Genomic DNA, 27,569 nt, shown 5'->3' with positions numbered 1-27,569 from the left:
TTAGTATCTGTAAAAATGATGGAAATCACTTTGAAATGGTATCACGCAATGCTGATGTTCATGAAATTTTTTTGTTAAGCCAACGTATATTACGTAATACAGATATATATCACTATACTTATATTTAACCCGTTCGTTATTGCGGTGGAAAGAATCGCGCTTTTTCATGGCCTGTTGAAAGTACCTTGTTGATGCTTTAACACTTTTAAATGTCCTTTTAATGTTCGTTGGTTGAAGGGTGAGTAGAATAATGTCATCTCATTGTACCCAGTTTAAAAAAAAAAAACGTATTATTGCATTCATAGAGTGAGCCTTTCATTGACTGTTTACAGCTTAACGGAAATTACACCCATAATTCGAGCAAAGCGCCATGGGGCGTAGGAATAAGGTGGATAGGAAAATATACTGATTTCTACTGCTTTTGTCACATCACATTATAATAATACTACCAAATTATCCTTGAGTTTGCTCAGAAAAGGTAGTCCATTATCTTCTCCATCCAGCCACAAGTCTAAATTGAGATGTGCTGTATCATTTTAATTTTGTGTCTAAATGGCAATGTCAGGGTGGATGTTTACCGATGACTTAAAAACTTTGGTCACACTTTACAACATTGACTGGCTAAGATGTATATAACACAGACTGACATGAAAACCATTTAGTAACTTTTCACCCAACATCTTACTGGGGTTACAACATCTGCAGACTGCTTGATTGTTTATATTGTCGCACAATGCAAACTGTATTATTGCCCAGCTCTATATATAAAGTTGAATATTATATCCAACTTTATTTGCATTCATACAGTACACATGTAAAGCCATACAGTAAATCTCAACTGCTTGATTGCTTGTTTCATCACAAAATGTAAACTATATTATCAGCCAGCCTGAATCTGCAAAATGCGGCATTAATATATTAATAATAATATATTATAAGCATTGACATCATGATTTTCTATTAACCTGCTTTAAACAATGTGTATTGTGAAAAGCGCTATACAAATAAATTTGACTTGACAAATTGAGACAAAACACCTATATGTTTTCTGAGAAAGAGACAAACACAGGTGCAATGAAGTGGTTTTCACCTTGGGCAGCATGGGTGTGGCCCGCTTGCTCTTCTTCTCAGAGGGATCATCCAGCTGGTCGGGCTCAAATGTATAGAGCTCTGTCAGTTCGTTCATCGTAAAGTGACGTTCAATCTGCTGTTGGTCAACAACTCTGAAGGACAGTGACTGTTTGGTGACCTGCCGGTCATAGATCTTCTCCTCCATGGTTCCCTTTAGAAAGAAACAGGCCAAAAACCATTACAGATCTGATCACTGACCTAGTAACTGGCCCAATTAAGCAACATTTTTAGCTATTATAGAAGCAGTCCTGCTTTGCAGATAAAGCAATCCCAGTATGTTGTATGCTCTCTTGGATGAAAATATTAGTCGAGCTTGTTGTAGAATCAGAAAACAAGTGCATATAAAAGTATTACTAGCAACATGTGTTATCATCCAGCTGGTGTTAGTTGAGTCTCTCAACTAACTCTCTATTCATAATCTCTGTCTGTGAACAAACGTGTGAATTTCTACATGGAAATGAACACAACAAATAAATAAATTCATCCAAACATCAAAACTAAATTTCTCACCTGAGCCAAAAACCTGTAGACAAACACAGTCTTCACTTGACCAAAGCGATAGACTCTGAAAATACTCTGAATGTCATAGGATGGGTTCCATGAGGCATCAAATATTATGACTCTATTTGCAGCTACCAAGTTGATCCCAAGAGAACCAGCTCTGGTTGAGATGAGGAACAATCGACCCCTGTGGAGAACAAGAACACAAGTGCTTGACACTTGTGGAAAAATGAGGAAAGGCTCCACAGTTTGCTACTCCAAAGGGAAAATTGTTTTTACCGAACATTACTGGTGTCATTGAATTCCTCTGCCCACTTCTTCCTGGTCATGGCATTCGTGGAACCATCCAGGCGATAGTAGTCAATGTTTCTGAACCACTTGCCCTCACCTTGAAGAACAACAGCATAGCCAGTCAACAAGCCATTTCTAGCAAAGGATTTCTACAGCTGTGTAGGGTGTGTGCTGTATATGAAGAGTACTGGAGAAAGTATGCACCCTATATAGGTGGCAAAGCTTAGAGAACTCGTGTTCAGCATTTAATATTGTGACCTCCCACACTCATGTTCAAAACTAACATTTCAATATGTTTCCAATTATTTCTCTGTGATCTTTTCATTTCAAATTGCAAAGCCTTAAGCAAACATTTTTTTGTAAATTAAAAAAGGCCTAATCATTTTCAAAATGAAAGTAAAAACAGCTGTGAGGGTTTAATTAGGACCATGACCTTATTCCAGAGGCTTTATGTTTACATGCGCATATTTGCGTGTTTCTGTAGACACTTAACCCCAATTTGTGTCAGATGTGTGCGCAAATATAAGATGTGTTTTCACATGTAACCACAGTTTGCACTTACTGGATCAGTGCTCACTTTGCCTTTTTATTTGCTAAAATCAATGTTAAAATTACAGCAAATATAATTCAAATAAAAACAACAGGATTGGCCTTAAACATACATCAGAACACTCATAATAAACACATGGGCCACTGTACAAAACATATGAAGTCAAAGAGAACAGGGGAAAATAAACATTATTTCAGGATTATATGTGACCCTGGACCACAAAACCAGTCACAAAGGTCATATTTTTTTTAAATTGAGATTTATACATAATCTGAAAGCTGAATAAATAAGCTTTCCATTGATGTATGGTTTGTTATGACATGACAATATTTGGAATCTGAGGGTGCAAAAAAAAAAAAAAAAAAATAAAATATCCAACTGAAGTCCTTAGCAATGCATATCCACTCACAAAAATAAATTGATATATTTACGTTAGGAAATTTACTAAATATCTTGATGGAAGATATTATCTTTATTATCTTTACTATCTTTAATATCCTAATGATTTTTGGCATAAAAGAAAGATCGATAATTTTGACCCCTACAATGTATTGTTGGCTATTGCTACAAATACACCTGTGCGACTTATGACTGGTTTTGTGGTCCAGGGTCACATATTATAAATCCACGGGCAAGACAAATTCCAAAGGTGTTTTTTTTTTTTTTATTATTATTATTATTTATTTATTTTTACATCTATTTTTACATCTATTTCTGTATATTTAAATATATGAAATACTGGCATTATTCAAATGCTGGCATGGCTTAAAAGGCTAGTTGACTAATGGTTGAAAATAACTAACAGCCTATGCATGCGACGTCAGCCAAAAGGGAAAGTCGTATAAGAGGCAGAGACACTCGTTACATTTTGAAGAATTTTTTTCTTTGGAAACATGGACTGAATCACTGACCATTTCATGTTGACAAAAAGAATTTAAAATGGTTTACACTGTGCAAAACAGTAAATACAATATAACTGCAAGAGAACATATCCTCTGAATGAGAATGAAAATCATGCAGACTTAAGAATGAAAAGCATGCAGACTTTGAGTGGTAAAAAATGTCAGACTAACCCCAAAAACAAAAGAGTTTGTAAAGCAGCGTGCTCAAGGCTGAGGGAAAATATTGCTAAAAGTACAATAATTAACTAAATACCAGCATGTCTCACCTTTGTACGGCGAAAGTTTCCCTTCCTCTTTGGCTCTGCCTGCCAACTCCAGAAAATCCTCGATGAGATCCAGAGAAATGAGAGACTGGCTGAACACCAACCTGAGTACACAAGACACATGACCATCACATTAATGATCATATGACACTGTAGACAATGAATTCTGAGCTGATGCTACTATGACAAAACTTAACTCACACTTTATCTTCCACTTCTTCAGCCATACGGAGGATCTCAAAAAGAAGAACCATTTTCCCAGAATGTTCCAGTACTTCAGAATCTGCCTCGACCACAAACTCTTTGTACCAGTCCGGTGACGGGCTGCCAGGACCAGAGTTGGACGGGGCCCGAACTAAGGAAAACACACAAATACACAATGTTGTGCCTATATTTGCAGAAGACATGCACAGCAGGGATCTTGGATCCAAATTTTCAGCACACAAAAAAACATAAAAAAGGAAGCAGAAGTTATTGTGTCAGGTGAAAAATCTACCAACATCATAGTAACTAATTTTTTCCCCAAAACTGTGAATTGTAAATAGTATGAAAAGTAAGTGTTCATTTAATAGGTGTGAACTATACTATCTAACTATACAAAATTACATCATCTGGGTCATTAGTATCAATCAGTAATAAGGTCAATCAACCACTATTAATAATAACAACACTGCCTAACTCCTATCTGTGGAAGTGATTGTGTCAGTAAGCTCAGTCATACCCTCCTCCACAGGCTCTGCTCTATTCCTCCCCTCAGGGTTTCCACCACGAGAGCTGGTGTTCCACTCCTTAATCACTTCCAGGTCATCACTGTCAGACTTGTCTGAGCTCTGCTCTTTTCCTTTGCCTCGTTTCTTCTTCCTGTATGGGGGTTTAGGGAACCAGATCAGTCATAATTGAGGTAGGAAACAGGCAGCTGCTAAAGGTAGAGTAAGGGCTCATCTAAAACCTTTTGGGCTTCTCATCTTCAGAGGTCAAACTCATGGAGGACTCCTCTGTCTCTGAGGCTATGAACTCCTCCATACTGTCCTCGTCGAAGTATCCCTGTTGGCATGGAGGGAAAAAAGCGGTAAAGCTGCTGCTACTGTAATCAGCAGAGGTAAAGAGATCATAAAAAATTAAAAATTCTGTCATTTACTCACTTTTGATATTTTCGAAACACATTAAACCCAAGAGATTTCTGTCCCTCTACTGAAAATCCAGGTAACCAAAACTTAGAAGATCCAAAAAGATGTTATAAAACAAATCCATATAAATCAAGAGGTTTAATTCAAGTCTTGTGAAGCGGATCACTTTATATGATGAACAGATATAATTTAGTCTTTTATTCACACATTAACACAGATACATAGTGCAAATCACATATGATAAACATGGATGTTCTTGTGTCATGCACTAGAACAAACATCACTGGTTCTCACGCAACATGCATGTTTGAGCTTTTGTGTGATTTGTATGCTCTGTGTGTGTCGATCATTGTTTACGTAAATAAAAGCCTGATTAAATCCGTTCATCATATAAAGCGATTTTGTCTCTTCACCTTTATGACCTTTTTGGATCTTCTAATTTTGGTTACCTGGACTTTCAATGGGGGGACAGAAATAGTCCAGGTTTCATTAAAAACTCATATATTGTGTAAATATCTTAATTTATGTTTCGTTGATTAACAAAAGTCTTATGTATCGTGATGAGGGTAAGTAAATGACGACAGAATTCGCATTTTTGGGTGAACTCTCTCTTTAAACTGATTATCTAAATTTTAGATAGATAATGTGAAACTGACCATGTATAAAAGTGCTTCTTTGGCAACTAAGGCCGCATTTACAATGCAGGTCTTGATGGCCAATTCTGATTTGTTGACTAAATCTTTTTTTAACTCTTTTTTTTTTTTTTTTAAATATAACCAGCTTACATCTTTTAAAAGTGACCCATATCTAAAATCTGCATTTACACTATACACTTGGCGAAACAACCCAAGGTAGATGTACTAACTCAGAAAAACTTAGGCAGAAAAGTAAGCAAAAATTTGCAATAGACGCAGACGAAATGATAATACAAGCTTTTGCTTTCTGCACCATCTTTAAAGTTTAGCAAAACACTGGTCTCTTAAAGGGATAGTTCACCTAAAAATGAAAATTATCCCATGATTTACTCACCCTCAAGCCATCCTAAATTATATATGACTATCTTCTTTTAGACAAACACAATCGGAAGTATATTTAAAAATATCCTTGCTCCTCCAAGCTATGTAATGGTTGTGAATGGGGTGGCCACATTTTGAAGCAAAAAAAAAAAAAAACATCCATCCATAACAAATGTAATCCATATGACTCTAGGGACTTAATAAAGGGCCTTCTGAAGCAAAGCGATGGGTTTTTCTAAGAAAAAATATCCATATCCATATTTAAAACTTTATTAACTATAATATCTAGCTGCTTATACGTTCTGTGGCACATGGGAGGAAAAAGAAAAAAAAAAAGGAATTGGGTCATTTAAACCATGTAATGTAAATGCGGCCTAAAGAACATCTTGTGGCTCCCTAGTCATTTTTTGGGTCTGGAGTCCTGCATGTGCACAGAAAGTGATGACTTCAAGGAAAGATCCTAAATTCCCTCGTATTGTGTTTCCAGAGAAGTCTGCAGTCCGCTGTCTTTATTCCCTCACCTTGTTTTCTTTACTGATATAGTCCAGCTGGAGGCACCACGGATGGGTCCAGATTCTGCTGAGCATCTGGAAATCCTGGAAGAGTTTGGTTCCCGCACGACCTCTTCCACTCTCCAAGGCAGAACCGACACCTGTTCAGAGAGAGACATTTAGTGCCCGCCGCTGGCACAGTCTCTAGCCCAGCGTGCCAGAGCATGGAGCACTGCTGCGTCCTAAATCCTGCATTCAGATTAGCCCAGAGGATTAACTGGGCAGGTAAACAAGCTCTTAAGACTGTGAGAGGCTCACACTGCCTGTTTTCACACTGATACTTGGAAAAATAAGGCAAAAAAAGTCCTCCACTCAAAAACCACAAGAAAAAAAAAATCGTCACAAGAAAGGCTTTGCTACAAACATCTTAAAACCACTGTGTGTAATTTATGCAATTCACCAAGCAGATTGCCAAACAAATGACTGCTGTGTTCAAAAATAAACACCAGCATACTGTACATCGCAGAGCCTGAAGCCCGTCTACAAGGGATGGGCACGAGTACCAGTGACTGTTCATGAAAACAAAAATCAATTTTTCCTTTTCTGATTAGTCATAGCAGCATTTTGTGTGGTACCTTGAGTTCTGATCAATTACTGTTAGGACAGCATACTGCCTAGGCTGGAGAACTAAAGTGAAGCAATGGCTTTGAAAGCATGCAGTGATGCCTGGAATCACTTTGATGATGAATGCATCACATTATAATGAGAACACTATTGTAATACAATTTGTACATTCTTTGTGTGTTAGTTGCCCATATTTCAGTGTGTCGTTACCGGAAGAGAGCATCCACAACAGGAGTTACACAATCTGCCAAGCACAGTCAAATTTACTTGTGCATTTGTGTCGTTTTGTGCAGATGCAAGTTGTAATATTTTGTCTGCATATACATATCTGATTACTCTCATATAGGATGTGTCCGGTTGAGTTAATTAACCTGGTAGCAAAGCACTTCAGTTTACTGGTGCTAATTCACTCTGCAAAGTAGAAGGTATTTCTAAAAGTAAAAATAACAACAACAACAACAACAACAACAACAACAATAATAATAATAATAAAATTAATCACAAAATCATTTACCACAAAAATTTCTTCAATGTTTAATATTAACAGTGAACTTCTGTTGCATCCCATTGTTTGCCAAAAAATAAACAATTGTTACATTTTCATTTGAATAAATTTAAAAGAATAAGTAAATTGTTTTATAGCTTCATTTGCTTCTCACTGTTTTTGATTATAAATTTGTATTAAATCACAAATCCAGAAGTTAAAACTGACAACAGAATTTAGGGAAAAAATTACTGGAATAAAATAATTTCATAGAGCCCTACTATTGTAAAAATTACAATAAAAATGCCTAGACATGCCTTTTGATTATTAATATTTAATTAAACCATTAAAACTAAATACAGAAAAATTTAATTTGTGAAAAAATAAAACAGATTTCATAGGGTCCTAAAAATGTAATAATTGTATAAGCTTTATATTTCAATTGATTGGATGTTATTTTGACTAAACAAATAATTCAAACCATTCAAACAAAATCCAGAAGAATTAAAAAATTAAAATAGAATTTTTCCAAAAAGGGAATTCGGGAAAAACAAAAATGGAATTTATATTTATGTTGAATTATGTTTTTTTTTTTTTTTTAAAAAGACAATCACCATGTATGACAGTCTAGAGTGACTGCATTTTCAGGTATATAGTCATTGCTGCATACAAAGCTTTAGCAGAAGACTATATTTTAACAAAATAATGTCACAGACTGTAGTGTAGTTATCACTGCAGTGTGTGTAATATGCTGAATGTGAGTTCACCTAAATGCAGCATGAAATTGGATCCGGGTTTGGGTAAAGCAGGCCACTGGGACAAAAGCACAAGCATTGAAGGAAAGACAGTGTCTGGTTGGTGGTCTCTGGGGGTCTGCACCCACAGTCACAACAGCAGTGCAGTAGCATAGCAGCGGCTCAAAGGAAAACTGGCCTAATGAGCCTCTGGCTGGAAAATTCTCCCAAAGCTCTTCATTAGATAAGGACGTGGGAATTTGTTCAGATAGCCCCACGGCCTGGTGCCAGCTGCCATTCTTTCTCTCCCAGCTGCAAAGCTGCTTCAGAACAATCGCGGCCTGAGCTAAACCACTTATACTAAACACCTCTAAACCACTTAATTGAAAAAGAAGAGCCGGTGGGTAAAAGCTGGTTTCACCTCAGGAGACATCAGGGTTTAAGCTAATAGACTTTATGAGGTGTATCACACATTTGACTTGATTAAAACTCAACATGAAACAGCATTTAACTTTAGTAATGTAACATTTCTGAGTGAAATAGATATTGGAGAGATGGATTTTATTCAATTAAATGGATTGTGAAATGTGTGCTGAGACACTAAGACACTCTTTATATGGTCTGTTACATCAACAGAAGTATAATTTCAGAGGTGTGAATATCATTTCATGTTGATAAAAAATTATGAATATTTGCACTAATGAATCCAGAGACATTATGATAATAGGGAAAATTTAGATTACAAGTTGCTTTTAACAACAAAGAGCAAACATGCAATAAACAGAAAGACAGAGTCGTACCTGTAAAGTGATCCAGATAGTATCGATAAAGCTTGCACTGAATGGGTGTTAACCGAACCGCTAACACATACTCATGTTTTGGTGGCAGGAATTTTGTAAGGGCAGTATAATCTCTTCTCTGTGGGACAAAACAACAACAGATTTTTAAAAGTCTGTCCATCATAAACAAGCACTGATTATTTCACTCATCATTTATAGACAGGTATTGTGTAAAATCCTTTTACATGAGATAAATAAAAGTATATCATTCAAGCCATCATTGGCTGTGGTGATTTGGCTTACTTGGACACATCCTGCCAGCATCTCATAGAGGATGTGTGCTCGTTTCTTCATGACACGAACGTCAGCGAGTGTGGAGTCGGCACACTGACCGTTCTGAATGGGGTTGATGAAGCGGTTTCTGAACTCTTTCACTGATCCCAGCAGGTTCTCCTTAATGAAGTTCACCATACAGTGATCTGAGGGCAGAAAATGACACTTTCACTCCCAGAAATTATTTCTGTCATAATTTAAGTGTTTAAAGATGTCTTTCCAAATTCAGAATGACATACTTTCCATAACAGATTTCACAACCATGACCCATCCACTGACTATCTGAGATATAATGTACACTCAAGTACTCAGGAGCTGGTTGAAATCACAGGTTCCAATTTGATTGGCTAGTTGCATCACAATTTCTGGGAGACAAGGGGCACTGAATTTTTAGGGCCAGTTGGAAACTCAATCTATAAAATATTAATGCTTTTTACTAAATGAACTAACGATCTACCAATATGTTAGCTGATATTTGGCAGTTGAGAGATCATGGCATTGGCTGAAAACCACAGACACTTAAATAAATACATAAAAGTGTCAAATTTTCGGTATGGGCCTTTCGGGTTTGGCATGTGTACCAAACGAATACAGCATTAAATTAACCATTGCTTGTTCGTAACTTCTGTGTGTGATTAACATCATTTGAAACTTAGTTTCTCTCCTATGATGGCACGTTAGCGTTTATATTGATATACTTCTGAAAAATAAGACAGTGTGAGCTTCTGTGGGGACAAAAAAAAAAAAAACAAAAAAAAAAAAAACGCGTGATCCAAGTTGTCCTACACGAGACATGCTTCATTATGTGCTTCAAATTCAGCTTAGTTTAAAGCAGCTTGCCCTCTTCGCTAGGTTCCCGACTGGAGTGGGTGTTTTTGAATGTTTTGTTTTACTGCTGTTAAATAAAAGCCTCTCCGAGGCCTGATGCCACACCCACAGTGTCTGTTGTTGGCTCCTCCCACCACAAAAGTAAAAAAGAAGCAATTTTGTGTTTTAATTTTACCCCGCTGTACTGAAAACATTCAAAAATGTGACTTCAAAAGGTACGTACAGAACCATCATTTTTGTGTACCATCACATCCCTAAGCATTACTTACACTCGATCAAGTTGTTCTGCAGTGGAGTTCCCGTCAGCACCACCCGCCGACGAGTCTTGATGGAGTTCATGGCTTTGGAAACAGCAGATGCTTCGTTCTTCAGGATGTGACCCTCATCACAGATGACAAAATCCGGACCTGTGCATCAAAACATTAGCCAATTCAGCTCATTTCCATTATCTAACTGTGTGTGGTGGTCACAGGCAGTGCTGCCACAGCTTCTGACCAACACATTTACAATGGTTTGCCAATAGTTCATGCTTGCTGGATAAGGATTTCTAAAAATATTTTTTAGAGAATTCCTTCATAAAGAAAAAAATTCTAGTAAATTAAACATTTTACAGCAGCGTGTCAGCTTTATTCACGTAAATGTTTTTTTTTTTTTTTTTTTCCAGGACTGCAAATCACAATTTGAACATTTCTACCAGTTGATATTTCCAGGTTTATCATAATCACGTGCGTTGTAGCACTTTGCCAATGCAGTAACTTCACCTGGATCAACTAGAGTTTTCTGAAAGGTTTCCTTCAGCTTCTTGCTCTTGATGTTTCGTCCTTGCGTGAGGTTGCGGTACATCTCGTAGCCTATGATCATGACGCCACCATCTTCTTGCCAGCGCTGTAAAGCGTACGCTCTCTCCTGAGGTCTCTTCACTGTGGCCAGCTCTGTCACCTGAAAACCAGAGGAAAAGGCATCAACGCAAAATGCATACAGTTAGAGGGCCAAAATTTACTTAGTATACCTTTAAACATGTTTATTTGAATTATAATTTAATAATGCATGTGCATGACACCCCAATGAATTACAATGTTAATTACGCAAGCGCACTGAGGTCAGCCAATCGCAAAAGTCCATTTACACGTATCTTAAAGTACCAGCAGCAAAAACACCTAATTTAATTAAAACATTTTTCCCCTTTTTTTTTTACTTTCCTAAAGTCCACATATCACATACAACATGGACACTTCAATATAAATTTGTATTTATTTGTAACGTTCATTATACAATACAGGGCTCAACAATAAGGATTGTCTGATGGCCCAGGACCAGCATGAAAGACAATCAGGCCAATTGACGAAACTTTCACTTGCTTGCTCAGGCCAGTACTGCTGTCAGTTTTTAATGTTATTCACACAAAAGACAGAAAAGAAACCAGCCAGGTAGAAAAACCAGACCAGTAGAAAAATCCTTAGCATTGAGCCATGCAATACTTCAAATGCTATACTTCAGCATATTTTGTGTGGAGTTTCAAATGGAAAGATCTACATGATACAATACCAAATCTCTACCTCTAAACTCTCCTCGTCCTTCAAGCCTTCTTGCCACTTCTCAAACTCATTGAGCCAGTTGAGCACAGTGTTGAGTGGACACACCACCAGAGCTGTGCTGAAGTTCAGTTTCTCGCACAGCAGCACAGTGTGGAGAAACGTCACCACCTGCAGGACGCAGAAAGAATGGCAGAGTCACATTTGCAATGCAGCCACAGCATAATCAAAAAACAAATATCATTTACAGCTGTTCATAACATGGTATTATAACAAGATGGTTCCAAAGAAATAATTATAATATTAAATAAATAAATAACACATTTACCTGGAGGGTTTTGCCCAGACCCATGCAGTGGGCCAGAATACAGCCAGAACCAGAAGACTTCTCTACTTTCTTCACTGACTCACAGCAGCAGTCCCACACAAACTGCACACCTGCAAACAGAACAAACACAAAACATCACTTGTTGTCTGTGTTTTTCCATGTTTCCTCCACTTAGAAAAGGACACTATGATGGACTAAAACCAATTAAATACGAAAAACTGCACCAATTAGCTATATAGCTATGTGGAAGTAAACCTTTGCTGTTACTTTAAATGAGCATCTTCATTAAAACATTTTCTCAACGGATCTTAGTGTGTGGATTACTTCTTTTGTTTTTTATATTTTGAAAACTAAAGAATGCATGACATTTGAAAAAAAAAATAATAATAATAATAACCCCAAAAGATAAAACGAGTAAAATGAAATGAATAAATAAAATTACTAGTTGACACATTTAACTTCTGAAACAAGACACATTTTTTTCGTGGAATGTCTACTTACACTGACTGCCTGTTGGCAGAGGCTATTTACACTAACTCCACCCACTGACGTCTGGTTGGGCCAGACAAAATTATGGAAGTTGCAAGATTATCAAAAGTAGCTAAAGTTTAGGGATAAGGCACATGACAGTAAGTTTTGACGCAAATCAACCAGAGTTCGAATCCGCCTTTTGCTGAAATCGCTCTACTCCCTTTTCCCATCACATATCAGGTTGGACAGGAATTAGGGGTAGGTGAAGGGAGGGCTTTATTGTCCCAACAAAGCAGCATCCATTTATTAAATAATTTACTTTGTTATTATTGCATTCCGTTTAATGTACAACACTGAGGTACAAATAGTAGGCTATCTGTCACTATTTATAAGAAAATAATGCTATTTTTACATAGTGTAAACAAAATCTAGTTGCTACTTATACTTAGTGCAAATAGCCGCTGCCTTTTTTTGTGACATTTTGGTCTATAATTTTTTGGGAGCCATTGCAGCCTTGGTTTCGTCAACAAAAAAAAGTTTTAGAGCAGAAAGTTATTTTCTTATTAAAAAATTATTTAAAAAAAAGACCATAAACATTTAATAAGAAAGAAATGAGGTCAATTTTTATTTTATGATGACTTGAAACATTGATTTACTTTGGCTAAGGGACATACTAGAAATATTATTGTGTGTGTGTGTGTGTGTGTGTGTGTGTGTGTGTGTGTGTGTGTGTGTGTGTGTGTGTGTGTGTGTGTGTGTGTGTGTGAGAGAGAGAGATGCATAATTTTCTGGTTACTTATTTCTGGTACTGAAAAGAAAAAAACAAAAAAAACAAAACAAAACAAGGCGACTGCTGACTCACCATCCACCTGATGGGGTTTGAGTTTGGTCACCAGGTTCCTGTGAACCTGCACTAGTGGCTCCTTGGTCTCCTCGTCCTCATCGAGCACCAGTTTTGTGGTGATGGGACACGTGACCTGTGATGACTCCTCCACCACAATAGTCTGAAACCAAAGAGCACCAGCTTTGAGTTTTCTGTACAAGATGAAAACTACAATACAGCAAAACAGTTTCACGATGCTGAGCTCTAAATATTTGCATCTTAGATTTTTTACCTCTCGTAGTTTCTCCCTCAACCGCTCCCTCTCAGCAATGCGTTTCCTCCTCTCCTCTTCCTCCTTCAGAGCATCTCGGGTCTCTGTCCGCAGATTGTCATCTTTAATGATCTTGCGGATCTTCTTGCGATTTTTGGGTGTTCCTTTGTCATCTCCTTCACCATCACCATCACCATCTCCATCCTCTTCCTCTCCACTCTGTAGAACAGAAAAACCAAACATACTTCACATAAAGACATCAACACTTTATTCATCGTGCTGAAATAGATCTGTACTATATAGTACCTTGCCACTGGATGAGGAGTCCTGAACCTTAATGCGACGTCGTTTTTTCTTCTCTTTCTGGTAACTTCTCTCACCGTCTTTGGCTGCTTTTCTGGACGACCTACATGTGTTACCAGAACATGTTCGGTAAGTTTTGTTTAACCCAGAGAACAGTAATAGATTCATTTGTCTTAAAAAATATGCATTAAAACCATGATTAATAATCCATAAAAATGAAAATTTATACGAAAGGAGAATATGGCCAGAGATTCCATTTTTTATTTGCACATTTGATTTGAGACTAAACACTTAAAACATACATTACCATTAAATGTTTAGGGTCAATAAGATTTTTAGGTTTTTGAACGATGTCTCTTCTGCACACCAAGGCTGTATTTATTTGATCAAAAACACAGTAAAAAGAATTTACAATAACTTTTCTATTGTAATATATTTTAACATGCAATTTATTCCTGTGATCAAAGCTGAATTTTCAGCATCATTACTCCAGTCTTCAGTTTCACATGATCCTTCAGAAATCATTCTAATATGCTGATTTGCTGCTAAAGAAAAAATTCTTATTATTATCAATGTTGAAAACATTTATTTTTTCAGGATATTTTATAAACAAGTAAAAAAAACAGCATTAGAAACAGCATAACAGCATAGAAATCTTTGTAACACTTGGTAAGGTTTTATTTGTTAACATTACTTCACTACATTCAAAGTATTTTTTTTTTTGTTCTACAATGAAACTAAAGCAGTTATTAACTTTAGGTAATGATAATTTCAACATTTACTAATATATTTTTAAAATTAAAGTTGTATCTCAATCTTTTTTTAATGGACCTGAGCTAACATGAACTTACAAAAAAACAACTGTATTTTAATTAACGAACAAGAACAACAATTATTAAATATTGTAACAAAAGTATTGCTCGTTATTAGTTAATGCATTAACTAACATTAGCTATTGTAAATTCATTGTAAAATGTTACCGAAATCTTTTTGTAACATCATGAATGTATTTACTGTCATTTGACCAATTTAAAGATCCTTGTTGAATTAAAAAAAGACCCCAAACTGCTAGTTTGAATTTGTGAGTAGTAGAGGGTTCTTACAAAAGATCAGAGCCATGAACTCTATATAGCTAAACTCAATACAGCTATCACTTTCACCAGTTTACTTTAGACATTCTACTAACTTTAAGTAACTTTGCAACAACAGGTCAACTAACTCTTATTAGAGTATTAGTAGACTGTTAGGTTAAGGTTCGGGTCAGAAAAATAAGATGACATTGTTTGTTGCAAAGTTACTTATAGTCAGTAGAATGTCTGTTGGGAGCATCAAAATAAAGTGTTATGAGATATTAAGCAGACAGTCTACTAATACTCTATTGATTGCTAGTTGACACGTAGTGTTATTTATGGTTATTTATGGTTAGTAGAACATCTAAAGTGGACTATCGAAATAAAATGCTACCCACAGCAACACTGCACTACTACGAGAAACAAAAAAATGTAGATGGAAATATGTCAGTAGAATTTCAAATACACAATGACCAGGTATTTATGTTAGTGTAGGCATACATATACACAATAATAAATGCATTCAGTGAGCATATCTAGGTCTGGGTTGTAAGTCTTGTGCACTAACTGAAAAACATAGATGTCGTCAAAAGGGAAGCGTTTCCCTCGTGATGCTCTGCCAGGCCTGCAGAAATAGAGTTCCTCTTTGTTTCAGCTGCACTGGGGTCAGGTGACGGACATTAAGGGGATGGTTTACCCAAAAATGAAAATTCTGTCATCATTTACCCACCCTCAAGTTGTTCCAAACTTGTATGAATTTCTTTCTTCTGCTGAACACAGAAGAAGAACTTTTGAAGACTGTATAAATATGATGGAAGTACAACCATCAACTGGTTATCCAACCAAAGTAAGATGATGATAGAAGAGTAAATGACTGATTTTTTTTATTTTTGGGTGAACTATCCATTTATCATCTAGATGGTGCTGCTGCAGTGTAATGTGCACAACAGCCTCATGGAAGAGAATTCTGATACCACTTTGTTTTCTGTATTAGTTTATAAATATGGGACAAGCACCCCTAACATGCACCCCTGGGAGAAACAATGTGTCGATAGCCATGGCTAACAAAAGGATGGTTTTCTAATAGCGCTGAAAATTAGCTGCACTTACATGGACCCTAACAATCTGACTGTTATCAGACTAGTAGCACAGTCGGAAAAATAAAGTCAAATGTAAGCCGTCATAGTTTTCAGTCATGCGACTGTCGCAGAGCACTGGAGGGCAAAAGAGCAGCACAAGCCTGTCAACTTTCTATCTTAAAGACAAAAATATGTAAACAAGATGCAAGTTTTGAGCACTTGTGATCCATACAGCCTACAGCACCTGCTGCAGTATTTCAATCACTAAAATCAGCAGGATGTTCTAAAACGCTTAATGTGAAAAACACTTAGGGTGGGTTGAACCAATAAGGATTAGCAAGCAAAGTTTAACGCTAATCAAGGATTTGTTGAACTGGGTTTTATTTTAAATCGAGATGTGTTGCACCACTTAAATCTTTAAGACTTAAAACTTTAAACACAGATTAACTACAAAGAAAGACCATTAGAATTAAAGGGCTGATCAAGCAGCATAGGCGGAGAGTGAACGATGCCAGGCTAAAGATGCTTAATCCTTAAAGTGCCTTAATGTACTAAAACAGTGATATTAAGGGTATGTTTACCTTATTTCCGCATTGAAAAATAAGGTGGATAGACTAAACACATAATTCAGTTTTCACCTTTTTTATGATGCATACTATAGTAGTCAACATTTGAAGCGGATCAAAACCTTTCATCAAAGTTGTCCTAAAACCTTTTTAGGACAACTTTGATTAACTTATTTGATCCACTTCAAATGTTAACTACTGTAAATAAAGGCAAGCAGAAATGCCAAGAATATGAATGCAACAAGTTTTCTTTATAATGGTATTTGATGGAAAAAACGCTTGACGAGAAACCTTGTGTTGCTTTTATATTCTGTGTTCATCTGCTTCCCTGTATAAAGTATGTATCATCAATAAGGTGTATACTGAATTTGTTCTTATTATCACTGTCTTACTACTATAGTACTTACTACAAACCTGTTAAAAATGACTGGGCATTTTTACTGCTTGATAAATAAAAGTAGCACGGCACAATGGTTTATGAGCTCACCGTCTCCTAACTAGGATCTGAAGTATATAAATATTAAGTCTGCAGCAATGTAGGAGAATGGTATGCACAAACAGCAGGAAACTCTGTATATTCGTGCAGTGTGCGCATATCAAAAAATCAATTCCGATCTGAAGCTTGTGACATATAAACGCGCACATTAACCCGATTAATAACAAAAGGTGTCTATGTTAACGTAGCTGGTGATGGATGCAAAGTCTTTCAAATTAAAGCTGACATTGCACTGATATTTCATTTCAAATTCAACACGGCTAAAAAAAAAAAAAAAAACTGCTTCGAGATGAAAAAACAAACTACAGAACTGCTGCTATCCTTACCGTGTTTTGCGTTTATTGCTCTTGTTATCCTCCGCGTCTTCACTCACAGCCTCGCTAAGCACTGACGCATCACTGGAGCCCGAGTGCGACTGCTCAAAGTCCGAGTCTGCCGAATCGTCGCTGTCCACTACACAAACGCACAGCAATAAAACCATTCAACAACAACATTCAGAGGAGTCAGAAGTGCCAGCTTATGTTTAGACTTGACACCAACCTTTCCGCCTGCCTCTCTTTTTGGTTTCTTTCTTGTTTTTGACTGGGGTCTCGTCATCAGAGTCACCTTCACTTAGAGTCAATTTCTTACGCAACAAACGGTGCCTGCGTCCACCTTTCTTCACGTCAACATCTGAACCTGAGTCTGAAGTTTCATCTTCTTCCTCTTTTTCTGCAGGGAACATCAATACTTCATACATGACAAGAACACATCTGCTTCAAACGGCATTAAATCTGAACCAACTCTGAACTCACCACTTCCTTCTTGCTTCTTTGCACCATATTTTCCTTTCTTTGTCGAATCCCCATCCTCTTTGTCTGCGTTTTCATCATCCGATGAACTATCAGCTCCAGATGAATAGTTGGCTTTGATCTGCGCCAAAAGCATCCTCTTGGCAATTCTTTTAGAAGAGACAGAAACAAGATTAGGCCAAAAGCCCATAAAAACTTTAACTTGTTACTGTCCAGTCTGAGATATTTTTATTTTTAAAGTAACTAGTTTGATCATCTTAATCAGATGCAGAATGATGTGCTTCAATATAACTACAAATGTCAACATCATGGGTTCAATTTCCAGGAAACAATAAAAACTGAAAAAAACAAATGTGGATTCTGCTTAATAACAGGAAGTCCAACAGTTACTGTTTTTTAATGCAGAAGGAGTCGCTGTCGGGCAGAAACCTTGTATGTCCAAAATTGCTATTTTTCAGGAATTAAAAAAAACTCTGACAACTTGGTGTTGAATTATTTAAAAATACAAAGTTGGGATTGTAGCTTTATAATGTCAGACACTTGCAAGTGTCATCATATTAACATTTAACTAAAATCAAGCTCAAATAGAGTGAATACCAGAGTTTTGTCCGTTATTAGAACAGCTGCATCTGAGGCAGTAAGTGCATCGCACTTTGAGGTTAAAGTTTATATTATCTATTTGTTCTTTTATAGTATAGTATGTTTACAGTGTCTGTGTATGTTATAGTTTGACAGAACACTGATGATGAACTTTCTGATCTGAGAGACTATCTCAGATCATGAAACACTTTGATCTTTGAAAATTCAGATCATTTACATTTACAAACAGCTATACAGCACACAACATGAAAAGTCATACCCGAAAAAGCATAACAGGAATACTTTAATACTTTTCACTAGATAATATTTTTAAAACCCACAGTCTTAGTGATTAAATGGGCAAAAACATTAAAAAAATAAAAATAAAAAAAATATTCACAGCAAATATAAATTATACCTATTCTCAGGGTCATCGTCATCATCCACCACCTGAGAGGATTCAGCCTTTAATTCAACTTCATCACCTTGACGAACAAGAAAAACACTTATAAAAGCCATGAAATTCAAAAAAGTGCAGATAATGAACTTTCTGACCTTTCAGTGCTTCTCAAACTTTTACAGCATTCAATGTCTCATATAATCACAATTGTTAATAGCTACTCTACCCAATGTTTTTTTTTTTTAGTGTAGTAAGCGACTGCATGTTCTTTTCAAAAACAGGTCCATCTTAATTTCTCTCAAATGTTCTATCAATGCGTAGCTAGCAATATATCGACTGATGCCTCCGATCAGTGATGTTTCACATATAGTGTGTGCGCAGGGCCTGAGTAGTTCATTTTCATCTAGGCACCCTTATTAACAGGAGAGCTACAAGGAGTCACATTTCTGCACCTATCTTTCCTTTAGAAAACAAAACAATCAGGAGAACAGAAACGTCATGAAAGCAGAAAATATCTGAACTCTGAATGCAGATGACAGCAGCCAACAGTCTGCAGGTTGGGGGTCTCAGCAAATGACTATCAATTGTGATGTAAATTTGGTCCTCCTATATACTGTATTTTCCAGAATATTAATAATTCACATTTTTTTTAGCATCTTAAAAGTGCTGCGACTTATATTCCAAAGCAACTTATATAATGAAATTAACGTTAAGCACCCAAAGCACATTTGGATTTGTGCTGAATTATGGGAAATGTGATATACAAATAAATTTGGGCTCACATAGGCCTACCTCACTGTTTCAGTTTTGCTTTAAATAAATTAATTTAGGTTTGGTGTTTATAATAAATGTTTATAACAAATGCCACTATATAAAATTACTGTTAGTTATACTTCTATTTCTTATTCTTGTTCTGAATACCATTCAATGTAAAGGAATTGTTTAAGTTTGTAAACGCTTCATTTAATTTACTAGAATTTTACATTATTTCTAGGTAAAATGTGACGTACACAATAAAATGTGTCTTACACACTGTTTTTTTTCCCCTTTCAACAATGCAATTTTGACCAAGCATGACCAATAGTTAGTGGAGAGTTGTTTGTTTTTCTGGAAAATACGGTGCATACTATTTCATGATCAACTTAGTAGTAGTCCTCATTTATCGTCTCCTAAAATCATTTCATAAATTATGGATGCTATTAAAGACATCATTGTAGTAGTGTAGTAAATAAATAAAAAGCTCTAATAAGCAGAAGAGCAGCTTTTTACTTAGTGTGTTTCTATGCTGCTACCATGGATGGTTTAGGCCTGTTGTGGACAGCCAACTCACAAAGACATTCATATTATTCATATTCTATGTGACAGTTAGTTCACAGCAGTAACAGAAATTAACATTTTTATTAAGGTGCAATATTTGCCACCTTAAACTGATTTCCAGGGGGATGTTTAGCTATATAAAGGCATTTTTTCTTATTAACTAATTAATTTATATGTATGCATCACCTTGTGTCAAATTCTAACATTCAAATTCAATTTAATTAGAATAATTACATAGTATAGGGCTGATACAAATCAAATGAAATCATTACCAACAAAATCCATCTCAGCAATGCAAAGGTGACACAAAAGCGCATCAGAAGTGGCACTGATAAATCTGCACTGCATTTACAATTAGGCTACATAAATTTAATTCAATTTTTAAATATGAAGTAATTTCTAATTTTAACTCTTTAATTAAATTGATATGAAACTAAACCGCCGGTAGGTGGCAGCAAGTCACTGTCTTAATCTTAATGAGTGACTCATTCAACCAATTTGTTCAGATTCATTCAGGAATGAAGCAAATGACCATCTTTATTAAATGGGTCATTGAATCATTAAATAAACTGATTCGTTCAAAACGCAGATTCAGTAAGTTTATAAAAATAAAAAAAAGTGTCGCTGTCTGTTGCACGAAGAATCTGTTCTGCTCTGGTTTCATTTTGAAATATTCAGCGAAATCAAGAAAAAAAAAAAAACTATATTGACAATATTGTCTAAAATGTAACTAACGTTATGTGAATATAATACAAAAACTCACCGGGGCAAAAATGCCCGTGTATCTTGAATTTTGACGGCATATACGTTAGGCCCAAAGTTAACTGCATGCATCACGAAGTGAAAGCGTGAGCGACAAACTCGATGTCATCTCGCACATCGTTAAAAAAAATACAATATCATCGTAGACAATACACACACATACACCCCTAAGCACATAAAGAATAAATTTACAAATGAATTGACATGTAACGTTACCCATTTTCTTCTGCTTCTCTCTTCCTTTCGCGTGCACTGAGGAGACTGTACGTAATACGGTGTCGTAAATGCCGCGAAATGTCACGTGAACAAGCAAATCCACAAAGAAAGAATAATAAAAAAATAATACGTACGCTAATTAGATCGTTTTAATTTGGTAAATGATTTAGATGTCCAAGTTAAAGTGTCATCTAAAATTTAAGACCTCTCATAAGTAAAAATAAGACTTTAAAACTTATGGCTTTGTTTTTTTTTTTTTTATCTAATTTAATACTTTTAAAGACTTTTTAAGGATCCGCGAGAAACTGTAAAACGTTTTAATGGAGATGGAATATATATGTATAAGTCAAGCACTTGAGAGAAACATGTCTAAGAAACATGTTTTTGTTCGTTTTGTTAAAATGGCGGGTGCCAGCACATATGGCCATCAACGTACACTTTAATGTTACTACTCTGCACTCAACAGATGTGTTACTTGTTTTCAAGCATAAATACATAAACAGCACTTCTCAGATGTTCCATACTCAGTAAAACTTAAGTGATACAATTATTGAATTATACAAAAAGTGCAATCTTCCTATAAAAGTAACATTACACTGGCAGATCTATTAGTCTGTATTTACACTCCAAGACTGAAAGGGTTAGTTCACTCAAAAATGAAAATAATGTCATTAATTACTCACCCTCATGCCGTTCCACACCCGTAAGACCTTCGTTAATCTTTGGAACACAAATTAAGATATTTTTGTTAAAATCCGATGACTCGGTGAGGCCTGCAAAGCCAACAATGACATTTCCACTCTCAAGATCCATTAATGTACTAAAAACATATTTAAATCCGTTCATGTGAGTACAGTGGTTCAATATTAATATTATAAAGTGTCGAGAATATTTTTGGTGCGCCAAAAAAACAAATTAACGCTCCGAACAGCTGATTCATAATGCTCCGAAGCTTCCTGAGGCAGTGTTTTGAAATCGGCCATCACTATACAAGTCATTATTTTGTTTTTTTTGTTTCACCAAAAATATTCTTGACGCTTTATAATATTAATATTGAACCACTGTACTCACATGAACTGATTTAAATATGTTTTTAGTACCTTTATGGATCTTGAGAGAGGAAATGTCATTGCTCCCTATGCAGGCCTCACGGAGCCATCGGACTTCAATAAAAATATCTTAATTTGCGTTACGAAGATTAACTAAGGTCTTACGGGTGTGGAACGGCATGAGGGTAAGTAATTAATGACAGAATTTTAATTTTTGGGTGAACTAACCCTTTAATGCATATATATCTATTCTGACATACAGTATCAGGTTTTTTTTCATCTCCCGTTTCTATGGTTATCAATGTCAATCATCACAGTTTTGGATTTAATCCACCATTTAAATAAGGTTGTCAATCCGGAAACTTTGAAATGTGCAGTTAGCACCATGACAATCATATATGTAAAATGTAAAAAACGAGCAAAGAGCGCTCCCATTATAATCACTAAAGCTCAGCACCGCCACCTTACTGACTGAAAACTCCCATTATAATCAATGAATCTGACAACACTCCACAAAGAATGCTCTTATTAACATTGTTTATTTTTATAATGAAAGGATAAACGAATGTGCTTTAGCTGAACTCTGATCTCGCTCTAAACAAACTCCACCATTTTCAGCAGTGTTGAGTGGATTCAGAGCAACTTAAACACATCTGATTGGCCATTACTTTCACATGCTCAACAGACATGTCCATGATTGGCTATAATGCTCAACACTGCAAAAACATGCTGTAAATAGAAACCTTTGACACTCTTCACAGAGCGCTTGCACATATGAGCATTAACACATCGTTATTCACGATATTCTCTTATTTTATATTTCAGCAGCAATATTATTGTGTTAAGTGAGTTTTATCTGTTTGATCCATCTTGTTCCTCTGTTGTCACATTTGCCGGGTTTGGCATCAGTTTGGGTAACATTGCCGCATAGCGGTGAACTTCGGAACAGCAGCGTATCAAGTACCAAAATGAGCAAAATCAAGATAGTGTACCGTTTGAAATATAGTAAGTATTTTTCAGTACCGGTATACCGCGCAACCGTAATAGGCAGCTAATACTTTCTGCCATAAAATGTAGCTTAATTTAAAGGTTTAGTTCACCCAAAAATGAAATTTCTGTCATTAAGTACTCAGCCTCATGTCGTTCCAAACCCATAAGACCTTTGTTCATCTTCAGAACACAAATTACTATATTTTTGATGAAATCCAAGTGGTTTAAAATTTGAGCGCAAAAAACAAAACAAAAATAACTTTATTCAAAAATTTCCTCTCTACCCGGTCGTTCTCCTATGCAGTTTACGTTGAAGACACATTGCAGAGCTTCTGTGTTCTACATCGGAGGGCCCATTGCATCAGTCCGGGTCCTGCATCAGCATCACACACAAGCATCGTGGTGCTCACGTGAACAGCATTGGCCACTACTGAACTGGCATTCGGAAGTAAACGCAGAAGCTCTGCACTGCGTTCACTACATCAACTGTGTAGGAGACTAACAGTGTAGAGAAGAAATTGTTGAAAAAAGTCATTTTTGTTTTGTTTTTGAAGTGTTCTCGTCACTTCATAACATTAAGGTTGAACCACTGTAGTCACATTGACTATTTTCTGGACCTTGAATGTGGTAATTTCATTGCCTTCTATGGGAGATTAAAAAAAAACACTCGGATTTCATCAAAAACATCTTAATTTGTGTTCCGAAGATGAACAAAGGTCTTGTGGGTTTGGAACGACATGAGGAGAAATTAATAACTGAAATTTCATTTTTGGGTGAACTAACCCTTTAATCATTTTGTTGACTGACCTGATGACTGATGGAAACCATCAATACTAGCCATAACGGACTCAAGTATTGGTTTAATCTTCTGCTGATCACTGTCTTCATCTGAGTTATCAGCCTGCTTTTCCTCCTCCTTCTCCTCCTCTTCCTCTTCGTCACTGGAGGAAAACTCTTCCTTGGTCTTTGCCTTTTCTTTCTGTGACCTTCGTTTTCGCTCGAATGACCTTTTAGGACCTTTTTTGCCCTCTTTACTGCATTCGTTCTCTTCCTTTTTGACGCCTTTGGATTTTTTTTTCCCACTATCAATCTTGGCCAGGTTTTTCATCTCTTTCTCAAGATCAGAGTTGTGGTTTGAGGAGTCAGATTCCCTGCCCTTCTTCTTTTTGGCACTTCTTTTTTTTGCCGTTGACGACTTGTTGCTCTGGTCCGAATCTGAGGAGCCCATATCGAGTTTGCGCTTTGGCTTCGCTTTCTCAGTTGAGCGGGAAGCCAACTTCTTCTTGGTACGTTTGCCAGAAGCGTTCCCGCAGTTTTCGGGTTCACTCTCATCAGAGCTGGCCTTCAAAGCTGCAGTCTGCAGGACCTCAGGGACTTCATCTGAATCTGAATCACACTGCTCCTCGACTGCATCCCTGCGCTCTTCCTTCGTCGTTGACGACCTTGGTTCACGTTTGCTCTTTGCCTCTGGTGACTTGCGTAAGGGTGTGGTCTTCATCCTGGGGGAGCGTCTGCTATCTTGACCCTCCTTATGTAATGTCTCACCATCCATGTCTTCTGAAGGAGACCGTTCATTGCTCTTATCTCGTTTTATGGTAATTTTAAGAGGAACAGGTGTTAGTTTGACAACAAGCTTTTTACCCAGTTTTGTAAGGCTCTTATTGGATTCCACAACCTCAGCGTTGGACGTTGATTTTCCATCACTAGAATCAGTCGAGTTGCCAGCATCATCTTCTTTCTTTACAGCAAGACTCTCTACCATCTCAAAGAGTTCCTCTGGGACAGATGGTGGAACAGACACAATGTCTTTATCAAGAGACACTTCACCAGCTGGGACAGAGCTTTCCTCAAAGTCAGGATTATCTGCCATTTCCTGATCTTTAGCCTCACTTTCTTCAGACCAGTCCTGAGCTTTTTCTGGTGAGAGTGGAAGGCTTTCCTTCATTTCAACATCAGCTGAGTAACTGTTCTGTTGGTTTTCCTCTTCTACCAAAGGATTATGGTCCTTGGTAGGGCAATCCAATCCATCTTCTCTAACAGCAGTGGGGTCAGCATGATGCGAGTTAACGACTGTTTTACCTGCAGTTTGACTGTCTGGTGGTCTTTGCTCCTCTCCATTCTGAAACTTGAGGCCCTTCTCTTCAAATTCTTTTTCAAGAGAATCCTCCAGAGCAGCATGGGCCTTTTTCAGATCAGCCAAAACTGATTTGAAGGCCTTTAAGTGTCTATAACTTACTGCACTAACGTCAGGGCCTTTTGATTTGTGCTGGAGGAATTGTACAAAAGTACGATTCAAACCGTTTGTGGTCTCGATTAGTTTTTTGGTCTTTTTGACTAGCTCTTTCGGAACCTTCAACGTCTTACAGGAAAAGGTTAACGTTCCCGTTCCGTCTGATGCATAATCCTGTCCGTTTACAGCAGTTTTTTCTCGTTTGGTATGCTTGTGTTTGCGGTCTTCACGCTTTGTCTTGTCATTGTCTCCCCTGGGCTTTTTGTAAGAAGATTCCAAATTGAGCAAAACTTTTTCACAGGTTTTAACAAAGTCCTTCAGCGGCTCTGGGCAACACACATAGCAGTGCCATTTGCTTTCTTCACTCATGATTTCAGACAGCTCTTTTCGCCCAAGGTTGCGCAAAATGCATTTTTTGCAGAAGGCATTGCTGCAGTAGTCACAGCAAATCAGATTACCACCCTCTGCACACCACCTAAAAACAAAAAACAGAACATCCAATCATTAAAGTCATTTGGGGAAAATGAAATTGCATTATCTAAGGATTTTAAAACCACCCAGACTTTCCAGTTAACAGAAAATTTGACAAAAAAAAAAAAGAAGCAATTTTTCTACAGTAGTTTTACTGTTTGAATCAGTACAGCAAAAACAGCCACACTATTTTATTTTATTTATTTATTGTCAAATTTCTGATTGTTAACTTGATACTGCTTTTAGAAGTATCATTTTTTTGTTTCATTGTGCTGTAGTTTTTATTTGTTATATTGCTTCATTGTAATTTATTTCTTGATTTCTTTTCAATTTTATAATAGACTGTTTACTTGAATAATTACATGTAAAAAGAAAAGAAATATTTATTTAATTGAAAAATTCTTAAAGTTTCACAACAGTGTTTTCATTTCATTTAACTTTAAATTTGACATTGCATTGCATTCTTTAGGATGTTTTAGTTTTTGCTGTGGTAAACGTTAACTTACACTGGTATTGGTATTGACTACTAATATGTTGGTATCGTCACAGTTATAATATTATAAATAAATAAAAATAAATGTTATGTACCAACCTGCATTGTTCATCCATCCCTTCGTCATCCTTGCTGATATCATCACTCATATAATATTTGAAACATGACTGTAGGAAAAAGGTATGCATGTTAATGACAGATACAAGGGCATGATTGGCTGTAAAAGTAAATCTGGTTTCTACCTTGCAGATAAGAACATGCAGTGCAGGATGTTGAAAGATGGAATCCCTCTGAAAATGATTGACTTGTTGTCCACATGCTGTGCAATTAAATATCTCCTGGAGCTGCTCGTCTGTGAGAGATTAAAAAATAAATGAAGATAATAAAACAGTCATACTGCAATGCCGTCTTAGACTCTTTAATATTTTAGCAGTTTCTCTCAATCCTGGTCCTGGTGCAGCCCCAACACTCCACATGTTGTATGCGTCTGTTAGTTGAAACGCAATGTAGTTCTTGAGTGCACTACTGATGATCAGGTCAGTACAGGGCTCTAGACTGCGACCAATTGTTTTTGAAAATGTGAGTTAAAATTTCAAGTTCGCATTGGTGCGAGTCACGAGTGCATAATGTTTAGGTTGTTTTGGTAGCTGGCTGGCACATGTACGCCATTAACCCTTTGATGCATATGATCACACCGGTGTGATCAGTCTTGGCTGGTGCCTGGAGCATACGATCACGCCAGTGTGATTAGAACGTTCAGTGCAACACATGATCGACTGCTAAATTCAAATGTGCTTTCGTGCTTTGGCTGGTGCTGAGCCAGAGACGGACGCTTGGGATACATGAAAACTATTCAGTGTATTTAACCACACAAGGTTTATTTTAGGTTTCAGACATTTAAATACACTTAAGTACTAGCAAAACAAAACATTTATAGTTTGTAAAATACAAAGTGATGTTTATGGATGCGGCAATAATCAATTCAAATATAAATTGACAAGGTGTTTAATACATATCGATTTTTTGAACTGTGGCTCAAACTAACATGGCGGCACCCATCACGCATTATAGATCAACTAAGATGATCATTATAAAGTTTTTTTCAACAACAAAACACATTCACTTACATGTATTTGAGAATAAGAATTTCAGGTAATTGATGACATTGCCAACAATTTTGTGAATATTTTGAATAAAAACGGAAAAATAAAATAAAAGCGATACATCTGTCATACAGCACTACTGTGGCTGCGGTGTGTCACGTGACAAACATGATGC

At 36.5% G+C, this 27,569-nt stretch overlaps 1 protein-coding gene across 5 annotated transcripts in view; it reads right to left on the bottom strand.

Moving 5' to 3' along the window:
• atrx (ATRX chromatin remodeler) overlaps positions 1-27,569 on the bottom strand; it is a 49,861-nt gene that overhangs the window by 14,809 nt on the left and 7,483 nt on the right. For all 5 annotated transcript variants that reach the window (XM_048176522.1, XM_048176523.1, XM_048176525.1 and 2 more), the window contains 24 exons: positions 26,534-26,643; positions 26,391-26,458; positions 23,905-25,802; positions 18,782-18,848; positions 17,788-17,933; positions 17,534-17,704; positions 17,320-17,446; positions 13,786-13,885; positions 13,501-13,698; positions 13,248-13,389; positions 11,915-12,024; positions 11,611-11,757; positions 10,816-10,993; positions 10,324-10,461; positions 9,197-9,372; positions 8,915-9,032; positions 6,303-6,433; positions 4,588-4,682; positions 4,360-4,499; positions 3,840-3,993; positions 3,642-3,742; positions 1,912-2,020; positions 1,642-1,819; positions 1,091-1,282 (listed from right to left, as the gene is read on the bottom strand). In XM_048176522.1, coding sequence (XP_048032479.1) covers positions 1,091-1,282; positions 1,642-1,819; positions 1,912-2,020; positions 3,642-3,742; positions 3,840-3,993; positions 4,360-4,499; positions 4,588-4,682; positions 6,303-6,433; positions 8,915-9,032; positions 9,197-9,372; positions 10,324-10,461; positions 10,816-10,993; positions 11,611-11,757; positions 11,915-12,024; positions 13,248-13,389; positions 13,501-13,698; positions 13,786-13,885; positions 17,320-17,446; positions 17,534-17,704; positions 17,788-17,933; positions 18,782-18,848; positions 23,905-25,802; positions 26,391-26,458; positions 26,534-26,643 — 4,994 coding nt within the window. The remainder of the gene's footprint in view (positions 1-1,090; positions 1,283-1,641; positions 1,820-1,911; positions 2,021-3,641; positions 3,743-3,839; positions 3,994-4,359; positions 4,500-4,587; positions 4,683-6,302; positions 6,434-8,914; positions 9,033-9,196; positions 9,373-10,323; positions 10,462-10,815; positions 10,994-11,610; positions 11,758-11,914; positions 12,025-13,247; positions 13,390-13,500; positions 13,699-13,785; positions 13,886-17,319; positions 17,447-17,533; positions 17,705-17,787; positions 17,934-18,781; positions 18,849-23,904; positions 25,803-26,390; positions 26,459-26,533; positions 26,644-27,569) is intronic.

The sequence above is a fragment of the Megalobrama amblycephala genome, linkage group LG23, assembly GCF_018812025.1.
Source record: "Megalobrama amblycephala isolate DHTTF-2021 linkage group LG23, ASM1881202v1, whole genome shotgun sequence".
NCBI lineage: Eukaryota > Metazoa > Chordata > Actinopteri > Cypriniformes > Xenocyprididae > Megalobrama > Megalobrama amblycephala.
The sequence above is the reverse complement of the archived record's forward strand: the minus strand, read 5'-3'. Positions and strand labels throughout refer to the sequence as shown.